Source organism: Larimichthys crocea, chromosome III (assembly GCF_000972845.2).
Source record: "Larimichthys crocea isolate SSNF chromosome III, L_crocea_2.0, whole genome shotgun sequence".
Taxonomy (NCBI): domain Eukaryota; kingdom Metazoa; phylum Chordata; class Actinopteri; family Sciaenidae; genus Larimichthys; species Larimichthys crocea.
The window spans coordinates 11189873-11208280 of record NC_040013.1 but is presented as its reverse complement, the minus strand read 5'-3'; the positions used below and the strand labels follow the sequence as shown (position 1 = coordinate 11208280).

The 18408-nt window shown below is 38.4% G+C and overlaps 1 protein-coding gene across 1 annotated transcript; it reads left to right on the top strand.

Moving 5' to 3' along the window:
• Positions 1–1274: 1274 nt before the first annotated feature.
• On the top strand, positions 1275–17963 carry LOC104918202 (uncharacterized). Its single transcript, XM_027278481.1, has 36 exons — positions 1275–1544; positions 1963–2089; positions 2179–2339; positions 2439–2562; positions 3210–3280; positions 3365–3514; positions 3629–3761; positions 4416–4480; positions 4574–4664; positions 4824–4855; positions 4949–5000; positions 5083–5162; positions 5295–5414; positions 5506–5634; positions 5721–5937; positions 6028–6171; positions 6302–6403; positions 6682–6744; positions 6916–7051; positions 9959–10109; positions 10340–10478; positions 10628–10659; positions 10742–10903; positions 11064–11196; positions 11524–11588; positions 11681–11738; positions 11928–11983; positions 12072–12159; positions 12409–12470; positions 12599–12718; positions 12808–12939; positions 13020–13221; positions 14195–14338; positions 14672–14770; positions 15064–15126; positions 17120–17963. Exons 1-36 carry the CDS (start codon positions 1438–1440, stop codon positions 17210–17212), a joined length of 3903 nt encoding a protein of 1300 aa, XP_027134282.1. The 5' UTR covers positions 1275–1437; the 3' UTR covers positions 17213–17963.
• The last annotated feature ends 445 nt before the right edge of the window (positions 17964–18408 follow it).

Genomic DNA, 18408 nt, shown 5'->3' with positions numbered 1-18408 from the left:
GTAGTAGTAGTAGTAGTAGTAGTAGTAGTAGTATGTCCAGGGTAGGGTACCCACCTCTCGTCCTAGGTCAGCTGGGTTAGGCTCCAGCCCCACTGTGACCCTGATGAGAATAAGCAGTTACAGATAATCGATGTATTATTAATAGTAGTAGTATCAATATTAATATTAGTATTAATAATATGATATTCAGTATCCTCTGGTGTCCCCACTGGATTTCAATACCATTTTTTCTCTTTTCTTTCTATGTAATAAGTAACCATGGCCAAAGTTGCCTTTTTGCTTGTTTGAAAGGTCCTGTCGTTGCTTATTGTTACTTAAAACTGTATTTCTTTCATATGTGTCTGATGGGCTGAAATATGACAAAGTCCTTCTAATTAGTTAAAGAGACGTCTACTGCTTGTTGGACAGGAACCTTCCACACTCAAACAAATACAAATGTTTAGGCCAAAATGCAGGACTTGCTTAGAAAATTTCCATCCATTTGAATTACATAGTTTACATAGATTTATGTAATAATGTGTTTATTAGTACTATTATCTTCTTATATGGATATTTTCTATGCAATTGAAATACACAAGTGGCCTAAATATTCTTAGGTGCACAATGTTTTTTTGTTTGTTTTTAATGGTTGGCATTAACAACTCCAGCTCCCATGAGCCTTAGCAGTAGGCACGGGTGTTAAAGCTACTTGGGATCTGGAGTTGTTGAACACTGTCAATTAAAAAGTGTCGGTAAGGTACAGAACAGGTAAAGTATATAGTATAACATATATATGCAACATTTGAGTCTCTACTGCGGCCATCTTGCAGCGGGGTTCTGGATGGTTCACATAAAAAATGATTTTGTGTTTTTAAGGTGTCTTAATGAAAGAAAAGTAACAAAAAACAAGCAATAGAAAATAATTATAATTAATTTACAATATTTTACTTTTAAACTAGTACAATGTGTAATCATATTATAGTTTAAGCAAACATCCTCGACAGGTCGAAAGCCTAAATGAGCTCGGGGCAAATGAAGTTAATCTGTGTGAAGACTGGTGGTAGGTTTAAAGGTCATTTTATTAAAAATACTTTGCGGTCCCGACTGGCCATCTGGAGCAAGCACCACCCCCCGTCCGTCCTCATAACATCCTCTCACTTGATGTCCCGGCACCGCTACATTACTTTTAGCGTTTATATACAATTTCTCCAGAGCATAGAGTAATGTTTGTTTAAGCAGTTTAGATATTTCCGACGGCATTGAAGGCAACACGGTGGGTCCTTTACGGTGTGACGTTTACCGAGAAAACGAAACTTAGTGCGGGTGAGGCTGAGGTGGCCAGACGTGCGAAAACATGGAAGCGGAGTTCACATGAAAACTGAGTGTTCTTAAATGTGCATTTTGTTGTTTTATTTTAATGTAAGCTGAGCTGACAATCTGATCGGTGGCTGATTTATCATGGAAACGGAAAACTACGTCGTTAAACTGAACGAGTACGCACAGAAGATAGGCTCGGTGGTGAAATACGAAGACGTCGACTGTGTTGGCCCTGATCACCTTAAAACGTGAGTGGAATAAATTATCTATTGAAGGATTCACGATCTGCAAAGTCATGCATGAAAGTAGTTTTTGAAGAGATCTTGGACATAAGCAGGACGGGGCCATCTTAAATGGGTGGATCTTATTTCATCACTGATTTTGTTTGTAGAAAAAATAGAAGAGCTGTATATTCTATATATTTATTAGTACTAAGTGTTTTGTTTCCACTAGTCGGAGTACTGTCAGCTATTAGACATTTAACCCACACACACACTTCATGAACTGTCTGTAGCATCAAGTCTAATGTTGACAAAGAAAGAGAGTTTCCCCAACTCAGGTATGTCAAGTTAATAACGTCACCTTTTAGGATGTTTGTAATGCAATCTCCATCACACCACATTCTTGCATTATCTTGCTTAACAAAGCTTAATAACTTCTTCTCAGATTTACTTTAAGAGCGGTCCTAAATGGTAAGGCGTACCCTGATGGTGTGGGCAAAAACAAGAAGGAAGCCAGACAGAGAGCGGCTGAAAACGTCCTGAAGACCTTGTTGGAGGAATCAGTTGACTCTGTAAGATTGTCATGTTTCTACTTAAAGTATTGCATGTGTAAATCTTCCCGAGCATACGTCTCCTTGACATATGTGTTGTCTTCTTACAGACATCAACAAAAAATGGAGTAGAAGCTCCGACCACACCAGTTCGTCAGACAGCTATAACTCAAACCAACTTTGTGTGTTGGCTCAATGAATATGGTCATAAGAACAGGGTGAATATAAGACCTGTGGAGTCAACGAAACTGGGACCAAATAATGCTGCTCAGTAAGTCTCCACCCTGCATCTGAATACCTTCATAGTTGTTTATCCGGCATTAAAAAATGCATTAAATAAATGCATTAAATAAATGTTGTGTGATATTAGATGCTGTAGCTTTGTGGTTGGTGATAAAGAGTATCCAGCTGCCAGTGGGAGAACAAAAAAGGAGGCCAAGGAGGAAGCAGCCAAGCTTGTATTTCAAGAGATATATGGGAGTAGAACTACAGAGGTAAGTAGTAATACCAGGGCTCAATGTTAACTTTTGTAAGTGACTGTCAGACTGGCAAACAGCAACAGCTTTTGGTTGCTGAAACCTCTGTAGGATGTGCTATCTTGAACCATTGAACTTGATGTGTCACTTCTAGGGCTGCATGTTGTGCATGTTTTGCAATATAATTTTCCATCCGGCTAAAAGATGCTTTATCTCCCAAGACTTCACAAATGTTCACAGAGGTTCATCTAGTTCTTTGTCAGGTGGTTTTGACAGGTTAGTTGAACCCCAAAGTCAAAGAACTAAAGTTGCTTCACCATCATCTCTAAAACTGTGCACACGCAAGTAAACACACTGTGAGCATTGTCACCAGGTTGACAGGCAGGTTTAGTCATTGTCGCTATTTTTAAATGTTAAAATGTGGTTGCCACTGATGATGCAACCAAAGACCAAGAATCAGTTGCTGATTTTTCAAAATGTTTGCCAATACACACTAGTTTCTCATAGCTTAATTAGTCCTAGAAAAACACAGAGGGAAGGAAGGAATTGACGTGCTTGTCACTGACTGTGATATTATCATGAATGTTTGAGTTGGTTTTTCAAATTTACACAAGCTGCACTCCAATCATTAAATCATAGTAAAATCTAACTTTTTTGTCTTCAAGACTGGAGAGGAGAAACACATCTCATCAAGTCAACCAGGGACGGAATTGATTAAAAATGTGTCTGACATCTGGTGAGCAAAAACCTTTTTGATTCTATGTGGTTTGTGTCTGGATATTAAATGTTTTAATTTAAATCAAATTTTTTGCTGTTACAGTGATAAGACAAAGAACTTAAGCACTATAGCAGCAGACGAAGGTTTTTCAGAGATAAATTTCATTGGCATGGTCAACAACTACTGTCAGAAAACAAAACGCACTCATGATTACGTCGTTGAGAAAAGATGCGGTCCAGCTCACAACCCTCAGTGAGTATGCCTGTAACCTGAACAGACACTACAGACACTGTATGAGAACTCTTGATAAATATGAGAGAGATGTCTTAACACAATCGTCTAAATATTTCATCCCTTCCTTCACAGGTTTTTCTACAAATTAGTCATCAATGATAAGCCATACCCTGTGGGTGAGGGTAGAAACATCAAGGAGGCCAAACAAAATGCAGCTCAGCTGGCCTGGTCTGCTCTTCAAGAACAGTCAGATTGGGACAGCAAGGTAATTCATATTTTCTGTTGTTTTGATATCATACATTACATTTTTTAAATATGGAATGTGTTGCCTAAGCATCCACAAAACCTTAGTCACCACAGCTTGCCTTCCTTTAAAACTCCTGCAGTGTATTTCTTTGTAACCACCACCAGATATTTTTACAATTTGTGTCACATTATCAGCATAATTGTTGAAATTTGGTACAGGGGCAGCACTTTAACAGTGATGCTGATAGGTTCTCAGTGTAGGGAGTGTCTCGGACTCAATCAAATGTCCACCTGTGGGACCCAGGATCTCTATCCTGAATGACATTATATGACCCTAATGGTTGCGTTCAACGTATTCTGAGATGCAGTCTGTGAGATTTATCTTGACCTTGGTTTCTTTAACAAAGTGGAATTGTGAGCCTGGTAGATGGCCAAAGAGACAGAGTTTAACTTACTGCTTTGGAAGAGGCACAGGCCTCTTTTAGGTTTGCCAGTGAACTTGGACTGACATGGAGAGCCCTTTACTATGAATTGTACTGCACAGCAGGGAAATTCATCATTTTAAACAGCAGTAGCTGACAAGGTTCTTTATAAAATATCACATGCCAGAGAGTATAGATTACTACAAAACAAGCTACTATGTAACAGCCGAACACTTCTTTTGTGCTTTCAGATCTCAGGGTCAGCTTTGCTTGATGATAGTTCACCAGCCAGGCGGTCCACACCACCAAGCACACTGTGAGACACTGACTGAGGAGCACAACAGATGGTTTGATGGTTTGGTTTGGTGCTGAGAATATTCTACTAATGTGTCTCATTGAATTCTCCAAGGGAATCCCATGACACCAAAGCAAAAGATGTGCCAACAACTTCGAGTGACTCAATTGTTTTCACCAATTCATCAATCCCTTCCAAGGACCAGGTCTGTTATTTTCAAAGTTATCCACTGATATGGTTTTGTTTCATCAGTTTTACTTAACTGGCCTTCATTACTGAAATGCCAGAACTATATAATAGATTTTGTACTTTGTATGTATACTTAAATATAATAGGCTGTATTTTCCTACCTCCCATTACAAAGATTCAAAGTCCTGACGTGAAGCCCAAAATAAGGTGAGCTTATCTTTTAAGACCCACGGTGAAACTTCAGTATATAAATATCTCACCTTATGTTATTGCTGATTATAATTTTTCTTGTCGCGCCAGAATTGCAGCAAATTTCCTAAATGCCCACAAAAACAGCAAAGACAACAGCAAAGTAAGAAAATATTAATCATGCTGGTCAGCCTTGTTTTTTTGGTTAACATTTTGATCTCTGTATCATGACTTTATTATTTAAGGAGGTAATCATCAATTTCAATCACAAGAATAAAAGAACTAGTCCGAGTAAGAAAACAACAACTACATCAGTAACCTCAAGGTATGGATTATCAAATTGTGTAATTTTTTAGCACTGAAAGACGTTTTAGTATTCATAAATATTCTCTTATCTTTTGCCAGTCACTCTTTTCCACAGTCACATTTTTGTCTCTTCAATACTCAATCTCAACAGGTTCACAGCAGAATTTGACTCCATAGTGTTCCTCGGCAGCGGAGGCTTTGGTCATGTTTTCAAGGCAAAACAAATACTGCTGAAAAAGTATTTTGCTATAAAGATTGTCCGTTGCAAAGAGTAAGTCAAGTATTGTGCTTTGTTTTCCGTTTTAAATGAGCACTGTGAAGTTTCATTAACCAAGCCATGATCTTGTTCTGCTTTGGATCAGAAAATCTCTACGAGAGGTGGGGGCTTTATCAGACCTCAATCACATCAATATTGTTCGATACTTCACATGTTGGTTGGAGGATTCACAATACCAATGTGACAGTTCAGCTGGTAGTTGCAGCAGTTCACAGTAAGTCGCATTCAGTTGTGAAAATCCTTATTAAACTGCACATAAAGGTATGCCATGTCAGAGTTTTTCTATTCCTACTTTTCTAGGTCAACCGGCGATTCATCAATGAAGTACCTTTACATTCAGATGGAGCTGTGTGACACCAAAACACTTAGAGTGTGGATAGATGAGAAGAATGTTCAGAATGTGAAGAAATCTCTGCGAGACTCCAAGAGAAGAGAAGAAAGTCTAACTATTGCTCAGCAAATAGTCAGTGGAGTCGAGTACATTCACTCCAAAATGCTCATCCACAGAGACCTGAAGGTGAGACAAAGTGAATCACATCATTTATTATATTACATCAGTCATGAAGCTACATGTTTTCATGTTTGTTTATGTCTTTCCCACGGTTAGCCTGCCAATATCATGTTTGGGCAAGATGGAGATGTGAAGATTGGAGACTTTGGTCTGGTCACTGCTGAAAATGATGACGATGCTGAGAACTTGATTGAGAGATCGGTGTACAAAGGAACCCCTTCTTACATGGCTCCGGAGCAAGTGAGATGCTTTATTCTGATGTTAACTTTAGATTCTTCTGTATTATTAAATATTGATTGGCAAAAAGAGACATAAAAGTACCCCGTGGAGATTTCAACCACTTTTAAACCACACTTTTATTTTGTTACAGAAAAGCAGGAAGATATATGATCGGAAAGTGGACATATTTGCTCTGGGTTTGATATATTTTGAACTTCTTTGGAACCTCTCCACTGGCCATGAACGGAAAGCGGTGAGTTGTTTAGAGATATGTTAAAAAATCATGGTATATATGTCAGTATTAACTGCTTTCAGTTTGTTTCAAGGCTCAGATACAATCAATTACAGTCAATTGATTAAGCTGCAAATTTCAACAAAACACAATCAGACGTGATGACTTGTTATAAAAGGAAAAGCATAGCTGATACTAAACAACATTTCTGTTTTGTTTAAGTTTAAGTGTCATGATTTATGATTATTATTATTACAATTATGTGTCCTTGCCCTCTTTTATCATGGCATAAATTTCAGATTTGGGAAGATGTCAGAAACCAGAAACCTCCACAAGGATTTTCACACAATTTCCCTCTCGAGGTACACCACCGTTCTTTCTTTTATTTGACACATGGCACATTATTTTACTCCATGAAAAGATTTACTTTGTCAAGTTGTCCAAGTAAAGTCAGCTTCAGGGAGATGAGTTGAGCCACTACCAGGATTTTTTGATATCATGGAGACCACAAAAGCTGTTGCTTTTTCTTGCAGAACCACATTATAAGGTCAATGCTGTGTGTGAAGCCAGAAGACCGGCCTGAAGCAAGTAATCTAAAGTTGGAATTGGAAGATTGCAGTTGCAAACTCATGATGCTTAAAGATCTGCGTCGCGAGAGTAAGACGGTCTGATAATACAAGGGAATAGACAAACTATGATCAAATACTAGTCATCACTAGGCCTGTTATTACATGGTCGCCATTATTTAAGCTGACTGCTCATTTCGCACAATGGTTAGATTCCACAATGAATGGATTTTGAAGTACATGAAACATAAATGCCATATTTCCATCACATTTTCCACATAGCTTTACGCTGTTTAAGGTTTGACTGGCCCACTTTTGATTGCATCATCTCATTGCGCCCTCTTCTGCAATAGATTAATGGTACTGGACTGGAGAATTAACACTCAACTTCTTATATTCACATAATGTCAGGACAAAAAAGACGTGGCTATCTCAGACCTTACTTCTGCTGTGCTGGATCTTTTGTTTTAACCACATTTCTTCCTAAAGGAAATCGATACAGACGTAATAATAACAGATGGCTCCCTCACAGGTTTAGCAGTGTGATTGACAGCTCTGGAGAAAGTACTGCTGATTATAATTAATAAGAAGGTCCCTTTTTGCTGCATTTCAGTATGTTTAAAGCCATTTTAAAATTGTAGTGCCATGTTATCCAATCAAATTGATAATCTGTCTTGCAGTATTCACTATATCATTATTTATTTGACAGATGTGTTTCAATCACCCCTTTCTCACCTAGGTTCTTAATGGACAAAAGGAAAAACAACTCAAGGGAGGATAAAACATTTTTAGCAATGTTGAAGTTTTGTCAAATTTTATCGTTGATAATCTTCTATATTTATTAACCATCTTGAACCACTTTTTCATTACATTAGGTTAGTGTAAAAACAATACAGTATGCACATAAACAAACTGTTTTAAAATTCATTGAAGTACTTTTGCCAATTTGATGAGCAGCCATTGATTGACAATATTCATTTAAGCCCGGTTGCAGAGCCAAATACAACAGGACCATTTTGTGACATAAAATGAACAGAACAGTCAGAATATTTGCAATTATTTGTATGACAATGAACCACCAACTAAAATTTCGTAATTTTAACAGCCTATTGATCAGCACCATCTGTCTTATTTTCACTGCAACTCGGCATTGAGATTTAGGAAATTCTAATGTAAAGTGGTAGTAAAACTGTATATGACACGATGATGGTTAACGGTGGTGGTTTTACAATTAGTTAACGGTTTATTTGCATCTGGGAAGATGTCCGTATGGATCACGTATCAAGTACGTTCCGTTACATGCGCACACACATTCACATGTACCAACTCACCCTCTGTTTAACATGATATAGGATGATGATTGGTGCTCCTAGTCTCCAAAAAACGGTAGCAGTCTGGAGACAACATACTTTGTGTTTGGCAAAAGCCAGTCTCTCTAAAGATCTATTTCCAGCCAAGCCGGAATAAATTTGCACTTCTAATTTGCACTTCCAATTAGCATATACTATTAAGTTTTTGGCAAATGGCTCATAAAGGCGAGGAAGAAAGGAATGGGACAGCATGCTGCAGAGTGAGAGACAAGATAGTGATGCATCGGAATAAAAAAAAAAAAAGAAAAAGATAAAGTTAATTGAGATCTAATTATAATAACTTTATGAGCAAAACTTTGGTGCAAATATAGGACAGTTTTATGTCTTTTTTTAAAGCACTTTGTTTAAAAAGCAGGGTTATTTTCAAGGCGTTACACTTCAAGCACCTTGTCAAACCCTGTAACAGTTTTCATGAACTGATGTGACAAAATCCTAATTATGTAGTAATGACTATTCACTGAATCATATCCTGGATAATTGTCTGGTACTGGCATTCAGATAAATGTATGGTTAAATCTTAAAGGATGTAATGTGATGTGGTGCTTTGTAATATATAGAATGTGCTGAATTGACTTGAATAAAACCTTGCCAACTAGAGTGTAATGGCTGTTCAAGTTTCTTTATGTACTGTTGTATTTTGAACAATTTCTGACTTTAATTGGGTGCTGCATGAAGTAAAGTTGTGTGCTGATGATCTGAACTGTATGGGACGTTTGTCACCTCTGAGTGTGGAAGTCTACCCTAGTTCTAGGAAATCAGCATGTGCAAAGTTTTTACTATTACAGATTTAAGCGTGGTCTGTTTGTATATTCAAGCTGTAAATGTCTGTGGAAATGAAGTTTATGACACAGCTTCAAAAACTTTAACAGAAAGGTTAAGAAGATTAAAGGCGAAGCTCTTGGACTGAAGGAGAAGCAGTGATTTCTACAGCCTTGTAAGCCGGTTAGAGGTAAGAAGCAAACCGTTTATGACCAGCTACTGGGTGACTATTCACAAAAATGAAGAGAATCACCCTACAAATGCAGTAGAGGATGTGAAAAATCTAATCTTTCGTGGATTGGCGACAGCTCTTTTGGGATGATGTCAACAGAAACAATCTCACGTGCCTCAGCTCCTACTATCTCTCCATAGATTATAGAGCCTTAAAAGCTAAGAAGTAAAGTGGACTTGGTTGCAGCTTTTAATGAACACTACTTTCAGTTAATAAGTGTATATAGCAGTTGATTTGCAGTATATAAGTACCTTACCTTATGTGCTGCCCCTTATATTAAACTGTGCATCACATGTTGTGGCTTTGCTCTCTGTGGAAGTGATGTGGCAACATTTTATTCAAGGTGTTGAAGAATTATTTCAGAAAGATTTTTCAGTGTGTTCTGATACATCAGTCTGAGACGAAAATGTAAAAAATGTACAAGGTTTGATTGGAGCTGACTTCTTAAGGAAACAAATAGGCGGGAGTTAATTTGAAGGATCCGTGTTCATCCCTGCTGCAGGCCCAGCTAGTGACGTTACGTCCATGACGTTAAAACGAGGAAATCGAAAGTTAAGAGCTGTAGGAAGCTGCTTGAACAGAGCACGGATAGCTGAGCGACCACAGACTGACATTAAAGTGAGAAGGCGACATGGAGGACTGCTGTGAGCGGTGTACTTTTTTCGCACAGCTTTCTGCAGTTTGAGACAGTTGTCGTTTATGATGGATACGACAAACTGTCTAGTTGAACTAAGAGATTATGCCATGAGAACCCGCTCTGAGCTGGACTATGACGACCTCGGCCTTGGCCATAATCAAACGTAGGTTGAATACATTTCTATTACCTGTACATTTATACATACATTTGTACATGTCTCTGTCACATAAGTGCAGTGTTTAAATAAATGAGCGTTGTTGCAGTTTCATCCTATGAATATGAAGTTTTAGTGTGTGAATATCTGGGTGGAGTCCCACTGCAGTCACAGCATGGATCACTGCTTCACACTAACATCATTTACTGTATAACAAAGATGTGATAATTGCTCTGCAGATTCACCCAGAGGGTTGTCCTCAATGGTAAAGTCTATCCTGATGGTGTGGGGAAGACCAAGAAAGAGGCCAAACGTAATGCTGCTAAAAATGCCATCAAATGCTTGTTGGAGAATGAACATGGGGACGCAGTTGATTTGGTGAGACTATAATTCCTCTTTGTTTAACCATATTGGGTTTTAGGTATTTCAAGGTAGACCAAATATAGGCCTAAAAACGTATTGTGTTTGTGTTGTCACATACTTAGGAGGTCACAGCCCACTGTAATTGTATTTGTTTTATTATTAAGACTGCAGGTGAGAATGAAGAACTGGATCTCTGGTGAGTAAATCACAACGGCAATGCATTGTTTTAAATTTTGTGTCTTCATTAGTGTAAAATTAGTGTCATTTGTTTATTACAGTACTAGGATAAGACGCCTCGGTGTGAACTCAATGCTTCACAGATCCAAACAGAAACAATCAGAGACAAATTACATAGGACTTGTCGCCCACTACTGTCACAGAACAAACCGCTGCCATTCGTACATTGAAGAGAGGAGATGCGGTCCACCTCACAACCCTCGGTGATTATGAACCTGAACCTCTGAACCCTGAATAGATGCTGTACACACTAACTCTTAATGATGATAACTTCTGAATGATATTCAGTTTTACAGTATAAACAATGTTAAAATGTTAACATAATGATCTAAACTGTTTCCTCCTTTTCAAAACACAATACAGATTTTTCTACAAGTTAATGATTGACAAAAAGGAATACCCTGAAGGTGAGGGTAAGACTGCCAAGGAGGCCAAACAAAATGCAGCTCGGTTGGCCTGGTCTGCTCTTCAAGAACAGTCAGATTGGAACAGCAAGGTATTTCATAATTTCTACTCGCTTTAAATCATCAAGTATACACTTACACACTGACACAGTCTAAATCAACAGTCCTGCCACAAATCATTGTAGCGAAACTGAGTTTGAGGGATGTTTCTATAATTTAGCCTGCCCTCATTGATATAAATTAGATAATATTAGAAATATCTGCCAGTGTAACACAACACAATACAACTGCATAGCACCACAGATAAAGATAAAGATTCAGTCGGCCTCTCAAACTTTTGAATGAAATGGTTCCACTGATTTGAAATTTTACCAAAAATTTCCTAACATTATGTTAAATACCTTTTCTGTGCATTTTAGGTGTCCGTCAGATCAACAGTATCCGAAGATGGTACAGCAGCCACGTCAGTAGAATCACCTACACAGTGAGTCAGTTATAGTCATTAGTAGACAATAGCAGACCATGCAGTTAAATACTGAGAAAGCTGTACTCATGTATCTCATTGTATTCCCTCAGGGAGTCCCTTGTACCATCATCACAAATTGCTGTTTCATCAGTCCCTCCCAAGGTTCAGGTCTGTTCACTCATAATTAAAAAAAATCTTTATTAGGGGAAGCAAGAATCTACACGTATGATATTTAAATGTGGCAGCAGGCTGGTAGCAGCATTGTGAGAGCAAGAAAGTTAGATTAAAGTATGTATTTGTGGTGTAACGTAAAATGAAAATTTTTACTACATTATAACACTTTTTTGTGAATTGTAGATGTCTGTCATGCCTGAAGATGATGCATCAACCAAGTTGTCAGCACCAAATTCACTGTAAGGCACTTTTGAGTCTATTATTAAACAGACTGTAGAATTCAATACTGAAAACACTTTTCTCATGCCTCTTGTTATGTTCTCCTAGGGAGTCTCTAGCATCATCACAGAGCATGTCAGCGGGTACAAGTGGATCAGAATTATTCACTGAATCATCGAACTCTTCCAACAATCAGGTCTGCACTTACTTTCACACTTTTAAAAACTGTCATAAAATAATCCGTTCTCCTATATTCTATTTATATTCTGCTCACTCTGTGAGTGGAGAGAGCAACTGAATAGTTGGAGTGTCATAAGAGCAAATTTATGTGAATTTAGCACCAGTGAGTACCCGTGATCTCACCCAGCTATGAAGGGAGACATGGCGAATGGCTTTGTGTATATAATCATGCAAAATTTGAAAAGTAGTTTTCGTTCTTTTTTAGGACGATATTGTCAAACACAAGAATATGGGAAACAGTGAGAATGAAATATGCTCCCCGTCAAGGTATGAAAAAACTAAAAATCAATTGCAATAATGCACTTCAATTTCTTTCCCAACAATTCATGTATAATCTAGAAGACATTTCTATATATTTTTTCCATTTTTGCCTAAACAATCGTTAATCTCAACAGGTTTACCTCAGATTTTGACATCATGGAGTGTCTTGGCAGTGGAGCATTTGGTTGTGTTTACAAAGTAAAACATAAACTCCTGCCGAAGCATTATGCTGTTAAGATTGTCCGCTGTGGAAAGTAAGTATGGATTGAGGTTCTGTTGTGCACTGTATCGTGTGCAGTATTTGTGTAAGTACTGACTATTTTCTTGATCTCCTTTGGATCAGGAATTCTCTTCGAGAGGTGGGGACACTATCAGACCTTCTCCATCATAACATCATTAGATACTACACGTTTTGGATGGAGGATACAGGACACCAATGGAACATTTCTGCTGACAGTTGCAGCTCTTCTTCTAAGTAAGTCCATATATGTTAAATCTTAACCTTTTATTTCAAAGGAGAGTAGTTAAATCATTTTGCTTTTCTTACTTTTCTAGGTCGAACAATTCATCTGCAAAGTACCTCTATATTCAGATGGAGTTATGTGACACCAAAACACTTAAAGTGTGGATTGATGAGAAGAACACTCAGTCTCTGCAAGACTCCAAGAGAAGAGAAGAAAGTCTAAAAATTGCTCAACAAATAGTTGGTGGAGTCGAATATATTCATTCACAGAAACACGTCCACAGGGACCTTAAGGTGAGCATTTCATTTGTCCTCTGGTTTACCTGGATGAGCCTCTGCGAGCACTTTGAGACACATCCTTGCACAAACCAGTAGTGAAACCTGTCAGAAGCGAGTTGATAAATTTAACAGCCTTTCCCTTACCCTTGGTGAAACATTTTCAAATGACTCTGCACTGATCTTATACAATCAACAGACCATATAACAAAGCATTACGAAATTAAGTCTGAATGTAACAAAGATGTGAATTAAGATCTCTGCATCAGGTCTGACTCCTATTCCACAGGAGAGAATCCTTCTCAGGGGTTTATAGATTAGCACAACACCTCCACCACCAGGTGGAGCACCAGGTTCTCCAGGGTCAGGACCAGCTCCAGAAGAATCTCCATGCCCTGAGACAGGCTCCCATTCTTGGGGGTGACCTCCATCAGGGTCTCCCCTGGTTCTTCAAGAACCTTGGACCTGCTCTTGAGCACCCCTACATGGAGTGCACAAAATAGCTGCTGATTTATGAACCCAGAATTTTTGTACATTCAAGTCAGTAAAACTGCTGTGGCAGTGGCTGGAGATGTAACATTGTTTTTCTGCCTTGTCTGTGAACATAAATTTGTGGTGTGTAAAGTCTTTTATTCTTCTTCCTACATCCTGCTACATTTGTGGAAACTTCCAACAGTATTTAGACTATCAGGTTATAAAACGTTGAACCTCCTGTTACTTGTAAATGGATGCCATTTACATTAAATTGAACAAAATGATGATAAAAGGACCAAATGCATTGGAATAATGTCACATAATTGGATTGTTTGTACCCAGGAATGATCAACTAGATAAACACATTTCTATTAGTTGATCAACAGACCAGTTAATTGACCCAGTAAAAGCCACATGCCATCTACTATTGATGCTTTTTTAAATCAATGTTGACCAGTTTATGTGTTACTGCCCATTGTATGAGCTGGATGTTAATTTGTTTTCATTTCTGTTTTAGCCTGAAAATATCCTGTTTGGACTGGATGGACAAGTGAAGATTGGAGACTTTGGTCTGGTCACCAGTGATTATGATAATGATGACTCTGCCCTGATGGAGAGAACAGGGGACAGAGGAACCACAACTTACATGGCTCCTGAACAAGTGAGATGCTCTATACTGACAATAACTTTTAAGTCTTTCATTGTTAACAAGTATGATCCTGTGGGCTTAATAAGGTACACTTAACAATACTCTCAGATTTTCTGTAACCCAGCCTCGCCTGTCTTAATTGTAAAATCAAAAAGTACACCTCAATTGTGTTACAACTTCTATGCCACCAAAATTATATTTTAAACTTAATTTTCAGCATTAGCACCAAAAACTGTGCTGAAAGCTGAAGCCTTATTAGTCAGTAATTAATCTATCATGATGACAATGAATGTAAGTATAACATTGGGCAGTTTCTGTGAGTTCTGTGTTTCTTCTCTGTCACAGAAGACAGAGTCTTATGACCGAAAAGTGGACATATTTGCTCTGGGGTTGATATACTTTGAACTCCTTTGGAAACTCTCAACTGGCCACGAAAGAGGAGTGGTGAGTATTTCAACTGAGTCTAACATTGTATTTATGATTAAAGTTTGACAAATGACTTGCCACAACAATGTCACAGCCCTAGTCCTAGTCTATTAGAAACCAGCTAGATATAAAGTAGCATTGCAATGCACTGCAGAGTGCAGAAAAAATGATTTTAAAAAATGGTTGATCTTTTAATCTGTCTTTTTAAATTTGTCTTGTATTCATTTGTAACATTCAACAGCCCATGATTTGATTTATTAGAACACCAGGATAACATGTTCTTTCCTCTTTTTGTCACGCATGAATACCAGGTTTGGGATGATGCCAGAAGTCAGAAGTTCCCCGAAGAGTTTTCCCTAACTTTTCCCCAAGAGGTAGATTGCCATATTCTTTTATCCTTTACATTATCCTTACTGATACAATTTTCACCTGTAACAGTATTTCCGTCGAGGTACCATTCATGATGGTCAGCAACTGAGTTGCAGGGAGGCTGACATACAAGGACTTACACTGTCCATCCCTAAACCCTGTAAATGTACAGGTAGCTGGTTAACATATTGGGCATTACTGCCAGGTGGCCCTCCACTAGTGCCCATATTTGTCAGCATCAGAGTGTGAACACCCCACCTCGTACCTTCCCAGCAGTTGATTTACTAGGCCTTCTGAGTACTGTCTCAGCACAGTTCTTTGTTTTTATGGGAGAGTTCTGCTGTCCAGTCACCCCAGAGTTTTGATCGGTTTCTCAGAGTAGTTGGATTTTCTCACCCCCTATGACAAAGATGATACTGTCATTTCTCACTCCTCTTCTAAGAGACAGGCTATGTGACTTGGAGGGCTTGATCTTTATTCTTGCCCAGGACTTTTTAGCAGTCTGGGTGTACATGCTACTGTTTGGAGAAGGCTGGTGATACCATCCATGTGCCTCCACTAAGGAGCCACATGATGATATCACCAGGCAGTCTCTGTCCAGGTGGTAGTTTGAGCCCTCCCACTGTCTACTGTGCTCTGATGAGGATTATCTAGGGGGGGTAAAGCAAGTCAGTAAAGTAGCTTGCTACCAAGCTCTTGATACAGAACGACATGTGGAATTCATTCGCAAGGTCAAACCAGATCATATGCAGGTCTTTATTCTCGTGCCTGACCGTCTTGATCTGTTTCCAAATCATTTCTGTGCTTCACACACCCTGAGAAGTCTGAGACACTCTTGTTCTGGTAGTTGGTGTCAGTGTCGTCATTCTCTGTTAGATTATGCCTCGGGCTAGTACAGAGAAGTTCTTTCCTTCTACAGTTAGCAGTGTGATGCCTTGAATTGGCTAATGTCTTTGGTGTTCACTTTCTTGGGGATGAATCGCTGTTGCTCTTTGCCACTCAGATGAAATGCATTGCTTTTCTCATGCAGTTCTCATGGGGTACTATAGCGGTCCTAGCACCTTAGAGCAGCTATTCTAGAGCTTGTAGGGTACTCCATTGGGGCCTGTTGATGAGGACCTTGCCTTCTCTATGACATGCATTGACTTCACTGAGCTTGGGGAGCATAATGTTGAATGTCTGAGTGGTAGGACAAGGCATATACTGGTATTCCTGGTGGGATATTTCTTGTATCAGCCTGGTGCTGGAATAGTGTTGCATAGCCAGACAGATCTCAACAGCACTATCTGTGTCAATGCCATGGAGATACTAGTCACTAGATTACTATAAATTCTATGACTGTACACGAAGCTGGTATAACCTGTTGGGCATTGTTACACCTACTTCCGTGCCCATGGGTCAGCAGCAAGGTCATTATCGGGGAGTGACCATTCCTCATGTTTTGCTCCCTGAAAGTGTAACTAAATCCTCAAACCACTTTTTTTTAGATAGAAAACAAGTTATACAGGTTGATTAATTGATTTGGATCCAAATCTTGACATTTAAGTGTAAACCTTCCTCTACAGTTAGAAACTTGTCTTTTGCATTTGAATTTTGGTATTGGCTGATTTTGGGGGCATGTTGGCAGCCAGTGTTACCAACCAAGGGTTAGGATTAGGGTTAACGGTACAACATCGGTACCACACTGGAACTCACAAACAGCTGTGAATTTACTTTGAGTGACTGTGAAAGCTCCAGTGGACTCTCTGTGTGTCCAGTGTGGGCATGGAGAGCCTGACAGCAGTTGCTCATCACTGATAAGTTCAGTTAGCTCTGACTTCCAGCAGAATTAAATGCTGCTACACTGAGCAGTGATCAGTCTGTGACTCTGACCGGTGTTACCTACTACATCACATACCATGTAGCCATGAGGCCACACCCCCTATAGTGATTGTCCTCTGCTGCATTAATGTTGGTACTAAGATCTCAATAGCATGTTTTTTTGTGTGTGTTTTACAGGACCAGATCATTAAGTCGATGCTGTGTGAGAAGCCAGAATACCGACCTGAAGCAAATACACTCAAGGCAGAGCTGGAAAAGTGGAAATTTTAAACACACCAAAAATATCTAATAAGTAACTGTTATAAGTCATATGAGCATATAGAAAGATGTCTCTTCTGATGTCTGTGATTTAATGAAACATACAGTCACACCTATGGATGGCAATTTGAGGTTCTGTGTTTTGTACACTTCAAACTACAGACAGTAAGTCATATCATTAACCATGCAATTAATGAACAACCTGTTTTTATAATAGGTTTTATAAACAGGGAATGACACATGAAATCAAACTAAAGCATGATTTTGCCGTAATTCACATCTATGCTGGGAATTGTTGTGTTTCAGATGGTGTCATATTACAGTTAAAATAGTTATCTTTGGGAAAATGGCTATTCATCTACACACTAAATGTACATACACACATACTATACTGCACATGTAGACAGTGTTGTTGCAAGAATTAGTTCATTTAAATTGTTACATCAGAATCCTTGAGCACAATTTACAATATTATTATAATGTAAATATCTTGCCAAGCCAATTCATGCATACAATACACTTGTAAGTTGTGAACGATGTTATACAATATGAATCAGATAGCTGCGTATGTAACTACGGTTGTCAGAAGGAATAGACCAGGAATATTGCACTCACTGTAAATAAATAGATAGAAAATAGACAAAAGAGGGCTAGAGTCATTGATTATAATGTTAAAAAACTTTTTTATATCAAGTTTATATCAAGGCTACAGCACTATCATGTTTTATGAGTTTAATGTTTACATTAAAAGGCTTGACTACAACTTATGTGAACAATTTTTGTGAATGTTTTAATCACATGAATGGTAGCATAAGTGGATTGTTGCTATTTATGCTTATTAGTTGATGTCAAGAAAACTAGAGGAATGTCAGGCGCCAGGAAGAGGACAAAATCGTCCATAATTGACCATAAAACAGGACATGTTTTGAATATGAATATGACTCTGACTGTCTCAATTGATTAGAGTAGTCAATAGATTTTATTCAAAGTGTTGAAGGTTCATTTCACAACAGTACATCAAGGTATAGTACATTTCAGTGGGTTCTGTCTGAAAGGAAATTTAGAAAAAAATGTAATCTTTTTTTTTTCTTCATAACTGACATCTAAAAAAAACAAATCAGAGGGGATAGCTTGAAGGACATGTGCCCACAGGTGCAGTGTGCATCACTGTGGTCAAGTTGGAGATCGTCACTGCTTTTGACCAAAAA